The sequence below is a fragment of the Sinocyclocheilus anshuiensis genome, unplaced genomic scaffold, assembly GCF_001515605.1.
Source record: "Sinocyclocheilus anshuiensis isolate Anshui unplaced genomic scaffold, SAMN03320099.WGS_v1.1 scaffold2140, whole genome shotgun sequence".
Taxonomy (NCBI): domain Eukaryota; kingdom Metazoa; phylum Chordata; class Actinopteri; order Cypriniformes; family Cyprinidae; genus Sinocyclocheilus; species Sinocyclocheilus anshuiensis.
The window spans coordinates 101,507-108,276 of NW_015546175.1; the positions used below are offsets into that span (position 1 = coordinate 101,507).

General features: G+C 38.4%; 1 protein-coding gene across 1 annotated transcript in view; it reads right to left on the reverse strand.

The window, feature by feature from the left end:
- Positions 1-6,770, reverse strand: part of LOC107701380 (activating signal cointegrator 1 complex subunit 3-like) — a gene marked incomplete at its 3' end in the record, with an annotated part of 110,965 nt that overhangs the window by 84,108 nt on the left and 20,087 nt on the right. The window contains exon 5 of the mRNA XM_016503376.1: positions 2,878-2,998. Within this exon, the coding sequence (XP_016358862.1) occupies positions 2,878-2,998 (121 nt within the window). The remainder of the gene's footprint in view (positions 1-2,877; positions 2,999-6,770) is intronic.

Genomic DNA, 6,770 nt, shown 5'->3' on the forward strand with positions numbered 1-6,770 from the left:
GAGCCCTCCCTGGGCTTAACGGGGAAACAGGAGCCCTCCCTGGGCTGAACTGGGGAACAGGGTAGTGCTTACGTGCTGCTGGCACTGGAGGGCGCCCTGGCGGAGCAGGCACAGCGAAGTGCATTCAAGGAGCTGGGACTGGTGTGAGTTTTGGGGCTGGAGCCGACACTGGAGTGAGCTCTGGGGCTGGAGCCGACACTGGAGCGAGCTCTGGAAGGCGCTTACGCGGAGCAGGCACTGGGGCTGGGGCATGAATGCATGGCGGGCTTGCCATATTATCGTACGGGGGGCTTGCCACATTAACATCCTTTGGGCTTGCCACATTAACAGCCGGCGGGCTTGCCACATTAACGTCCGGTGGGCTTGCCTGAGGAACGGCCGGCTTACTTGACTCGGGAAAGGCCGGTAGATGGGTCCCGGATCGGGATCAGAAGCTCCACCGGATGACTGCCTCCTTCCAGCCGAGGGTGGTGGTGTCTGGGAGCTCCGCGGGACGATGGTAGGTTATCCCGATCCGGAACAGCGTCACGAGGGTTTCTCCCTCGAGGGAGCTGGCGAGGGCGAGCGGCACGAACGTGGAACCTCGCTCGTTCCTCTATATTAACGGGGAGAAACGAACATGGGAAAAAACAAACGCACTATTCAAAAAACGAAAAACAAACACGGGTAGAGGGGGCGCCGCTTACTGTCACTTTTAGGGTCTGGAATTCTGTCACTGGATGCTACTGTGAGGAGCACGGAGCGAGGAACGAGGTGATGCGGAATTCATTTCAAACAGTCTTTAATAAACTTCCAAAGGAACCAGGAGAACACACGTAGCAATGTAGACAAAACAATTTGCAGACAAAAACTCAGAACAGGCTAGAACTAAATAGGGCAGATAACGAGGGGCAGACAGGTGATGGGGATAACTAATAACAAGGAACAGGTGATACTAATAATGGGAAAAGGAACTGGAAGGACCAAATAAGGACAACAGGAACTAAACGGGAACATACACGTTACAATTGCGACTTTTTATCTCACAATTCTGACTTTTTTCACAGAATTGTGAGATATAAACTCGCAATTGCAAGTTATAAAGTCAGAATTGCGAGATATAAAGTGAGAATTGCGAGATAAAAACTACAATTCTGACTTTTTTTCTCGCAATTGCGAATTCATATCTCGTAATTCGGACTTTTTTTCTCAGAATTGCGAGTTTATATCTCGCAATTCTGACTTTATAACACGCAATTGCGAGTTTATATCACGCAAATATGAGAAAAAAAGTCAGAATTGCGAGTTTGTATCACGCAATTATGAGAAAAAAAAAAGTCAGAATTGTGAGATAGGAGTCGCAATCCGTGTATCATTCGATCATTCGTTTTTTGATTTAATATTGAAAGTAGAAAAATGAGAAAACGGCATTCATGGGTGGAAAAATTAATAAACAACTTGAATATTCGATTTCTACATGTGGGTGGGAATTAAACGCCCCTTTCTGCTGATTGGTCAGCCAAAGATCAAACCGTGCTGTCATCAGTTCTTCTGCAGTATCACGCAGCAGAATAATAGTCCTCCACTGCTGCAGTTGTATGGATTCTTAACGCATTTATTGCAACTACATTTCATACGTTTCTCATCAAACAGACTAATGAATAGCTCGACACAACTCGTACCGGGGCAGAGTCTAGACAGGTCTTCTCTTCTGTGTAGACCAGCGGTTCTCAAAGTGATAGGGGCTCCGCGAAATAATTTGCTATAGCCTAAAGTATTTCCAGACTGTAAATCTCGCACTTGCCAATTTAATGGCAGAGAATGGTGACTTTAGTTTGTTTTGTTTGTTTTTTTTAAGCGGATGCATATCTGTCGTAAAATAATCCTATGCATCTCGTGGCGTGATGCAGCGGTCATATCATACCCTACCATGCCCAGCTGATGCAAAAAATAGAATTTATATATACTAGGGCTGCACGATAAATCGCATGCGATATTTAACGCGCATCTTATCAGTAAAGCCGGTTCTGTTGCAGCCCTAATATATACACAGAAGAAAGCCCTGTCTAGACTCTGCCCCGGTATGAGTAGTGTCAAGCTATTCATTACCCTGTTTGTTTGGTGAAAAAAGATTAAATGTAGTTGCAATAAATGCGTTAAGAATCCATACAACTGCAGCAGTGGATGACTATTATTCTGCTGCGTGATACTGCAGAAGAACTGATGACAGTGCGGTTTGATCTTTGGCTGACCAATCAGCAGAAAGGGGCGTTTAATTCCCGCCCACGTGTAGAAATCGAATATTCAAGTTATTAATTTTTCCACCCATGAACGAAAAACGAAAATTTAAGCATCTCTCTTGAACAAAAAAAGTTTTCAGAATGTATTCCAAAATCCTCCAAGATTAATCACAACAATATGAACATAAATTCAAAGAATAAAGAACTTGAAATTTAGAAAAAGGTACATAACAACATACATGGAAAAAGAACTGCGGATTCCATAAGCATGTCTGGTCGGGACAGTAACAGGTAACAGTGACTTTTCTGATTTAAGTGGATTTAAGGTACATCTCTTCAAGATTACAGGTACTGTAATTTTTCAGATGGAACTTGAAAATTACACACAAAAAGTACCATTTGATCATGGTAGGTCTGTCTTAAAAAAGTTTATACTGAAATCAATTTATATATAATATAAATGTGGGAGCTTTACTTTCAAGTCACTGACTATTGTGGTGTTTCCCTACATTTCCATTTGTGTTATTCGATGACATTTCAATTATTCTAAATCACAGAAAAATAGTGATAATGTGTGTCTAAACTTGTCAAACTAAACAAGAGGAGATATTTGCCATGTTTATGCTGTGAAGTCCTGAGAAGTTGCTACTGAGCTCACCTGAATTGAAGTGAGGTCTGCTATCCAACGGGATGGACACCAGGGAGTCCACGATGTCTGACCTTCTCTGAAGGAGTTTGGAGATCATCTCAAACCCCTGAGGACCTAAAAGCTCAAACAGCTGACAGTGAGAGAGAGAGAGAGAGAGAGAGAGAGAGAGAGAGAGAGAGAGAGAGAGAGAGAGAGAGATAGATATAACAGTGAGAGAGAGATGAATGTGAAAAATATGAGATTAGATACAAAGGATGTGTGCAGATGTGTGACAAGTTTACACAAAAGAGCAACCAGAACACATACAGTACTGCAATATGACAAAACCACAACAATTAATACAAACTGTGTCAAACCTAAGTGATCCAAAGTGCTTCAAACAAAACTTTTAAAATTTGAAAGATTTGATGCCCTGAACTTCACACATTTCGGCAAATCAGTGGCCATTGTTCTCCAAGTGGGTCGTCTGAGACTGAAAGTAGACCTGAGTGGATCCAGTGTACACTGGTGAATCATAAAAGTTCAGTATGACTGTACTTATAATTTAGTGTGAAATGCAGCAGAGATGGGACTTTATAACACATTTCACTAATCATGAGTACTGCATTGTATAAAAGTAGTAAGTAAGTAAGTTTTATTTATAGAGCACATTTAAAATTCAGCGTTACACTGACCAAAGTGCTGAACAAAACCAATAATAAAACACAGTAAATTCTAAAATAAAGTAAAATTTAAAAAACAATAATAAAAAAAATTGTAATATCGGCAATAACAACAGTTTCACATTCAATTAATAGCCCGGAAAGGCGAGAGAGTAAAAATGTGTCTTAAGTCTGGACTTGAAAATAGAAACAGAAGAAGCACTCCTAATGTCAGGTGGCAACTGATTCCACAAGTACTGAATGGATATTTAAAAACTGACGAGACAAACGACATGCCGACCAACACACAGGCGCCATCTTTCATCTGTCCAATAGTGCATTGGACAAAAAAAAAAACATTCTGAGAGTTACTTGTTTTGTGTGTTATCATGTGTTATGCATTATTTTAATGTGTAGCTATTGTGAGCATATGCATATGGAACAATTGTAGTGTTATAAGGGATGAACTAAAGCTATACTGACACTAACAACAAAAAATATAATTAAAATGCACCATAAAGACTCAATTTAACTTTATAAACAAAATGAAAAAAACAATCTACAATTACTTTCAAGTTAGGCTTAACAAAAAAATGGAACCCTCTTAAATTTTGCCATTTGTAAAGAATCCCAATACCTCTTGTTAAAACTTTAAAAATGTAATTAAGTCAATCAAATAATATCTTACTTTAGTACTGTAAACATACTGTGAAGGTAATTATCCTAATACACCTAAAGCTAAGCTACGCACAAGTAGAGGCAAAGCTTTTAAAGGTAGCAGGCAGGATGTGCTCAAGACTTCAGGAAGCTTAATGAGTTGAAAATCACCACAAAAGCCACAGTCTAGTCTTATGCATAAATCAATTTTACATAAAATATAATACATATAGTGTTGAGCAATCATCTCTCAGGGGAACTACAGTATGGCAGATACTGAAATGATGAGCTACAGTTGTATGCTTTATGGTGAAACAATGACACTGACAACGTTAATTAAATTAATGAGAACAGTACTGGGGACTTGTGGTCAAATCGAATTATCATGTTGGACTTCCTCAATTACCTCTCTAAGAGCAGTTTTTAAGGATAATACTGATCTGCAAATGTCTAAAATAAGGGTGATACTTTGGGAACACTGAAGGGTTTTATTTATTAATTTATTTATTTCACTAGTACAGTTTGAGAAAGAAGAAACCAAAACTATCCACCCCAGTGTATGCAAATGTTCATCCATCTTTAAGAAAAGTTCACAAAGCTGCATATTTTGATCCTTCATGTACTATAATGTACAGTAAAATACATCCTATAAATACATGCAGCCACTCTACATTTAAATTCCATAGCGGCAGCAGGACTCAAAAACCCAATGGATCCTCTGCAGTTAACGTCTTGTGAATTGAAAATCTACTTGTTTAGAAGAAACAAATCCATCAATAAGACATTTTTTACTTTAAAATGCTTCCAGGGTATAATCAAGTCCTCTATTCATAATATTGATGGACTGGAGTGGTGTGGATTACTTGTGGATTATTGTGATTGTTTGATCAGCTGTTTGGACTCTCATTCTGACGGCACCCATTCACTGCAGAGGATCCATTGATTAGCACACGATGGAATGCTACATTTATCCAAATCTGTTCAGATGAAGAAACAAACTCATCTACATCTCGGATGGCCTGAGGATGAGTACATTTACAGCTAATTTTCATTTTCGTTTAAATTACTATTATTATTCTTTTTTTTTTTAAGTACCTACAGTACATTGATAAAGTAAAAAATCATTTTAATTACAGTGCAAAATGTGAAGGAGCTCATAAGGAAACATTTTTAAAAGTCATGGTGATAAAATTGTGCCTAGTGTAAATGAACTATAATGTTGCTGCATCCTTCATTCATCTGACTTCAGTTAAAAGCCACTGTCCTCCACATCCTGTGTAATCTAAAATCACTCTCTTCCCAAAATGATTTTAACAGCCAAATAACAATAAAATGGTATTGATATGACAGTTTCACTGATATGACTGTAAAATCTTTTCAGCAGATCTTTTGTACAGATAGCACTCCTCTGCAGGGTTGCTAAATAAAAGCTGTAAATGTGCTTAAAAAAAAACAAAAAAACATGAGCAGGCAACAAATGTGCACTTCCATGCTGAGAGTACAAAGCTTTTTCATTCCAGTAGATACACATTTCCTGTACTCTCCAGAGATTATTACAAAAACTTTGCAAGTTTTTTTGTCTTTTTGTGCTTGTGTGGTGCGCCGTCTTTTTAGAGTCTTTTTATTTAAATGCATTTATATTGTTATTTTGCTCATTGTACTTTTTTCTACCATCACAGAAAGTGTTATTTGTTTATGACTTTCACAAAAACTCAAGAAATTTAAGCCTATTTTTGCACTCAGTAAGGTTTTTGTAGAGTGACATGAATTTTCTTTCCCCTAACTGTCAAGTGAACAAATCTTATTCATATTACTCTAATTTGAAGTGAAGTGACGTGTGGCCAAGTATGGTGTCCCATACTCGGAATTTGTGCTCCAATATGTTTTTCAGCTGTTATATTTTTAAGCATTCCATCAATCTGTGGTTTTCTCCTGGAAAAGCAATTCTAAATTGCCTTTAAATTAGCTTTATCGTCTAATCTTTTCATTGCTCTAAATATATTTGCTTTATCAGCAAATGTCATGATTTATGAAGTACACGTGAAATATTAAAAGCTGCTCTTCACACTGTCACTGTCAGGTTCAATGGTAGTGAATGGACAGCCTCTTAACTTTTCTGTTGTTGACTTTGGAGTGACACGTGCAGAGAATACTGAAGAGACGGGCACACAAAGTCCATCCCACATCTAAAGGTGTCAGTGGAATAGCTGGCTTCATGTCAACTACGTGAGGAACATTAGAACAGGATGTATCTCAGGTACTACAGTGCACAATGTTGGCACAGGGGACCACCCTGTGGTCTCAAAGCGACTATAAAGGCATTACCCACCAAAAAAATTAAAAATAAATAAATACTGTAAATACAACGTCACACTTTCTACCATAAAATAATCGTAACAGTGACATAATCCACCAAAAACACTATGTAGTTTCTATAGATTTCTTGATTTTTTATGTTTTCATGCCACAAAACACACTGTAGTGGACACAGACCAGCTCAAGTGCTTGTTCCAATAGCACCTTAATGCAGTCTGGGTCATAGTGTTTTAAAATTTTAACCTACAGTTTTTTTTTTTTCTTTTTTTTGGGGGGGGGGGGGGGGGG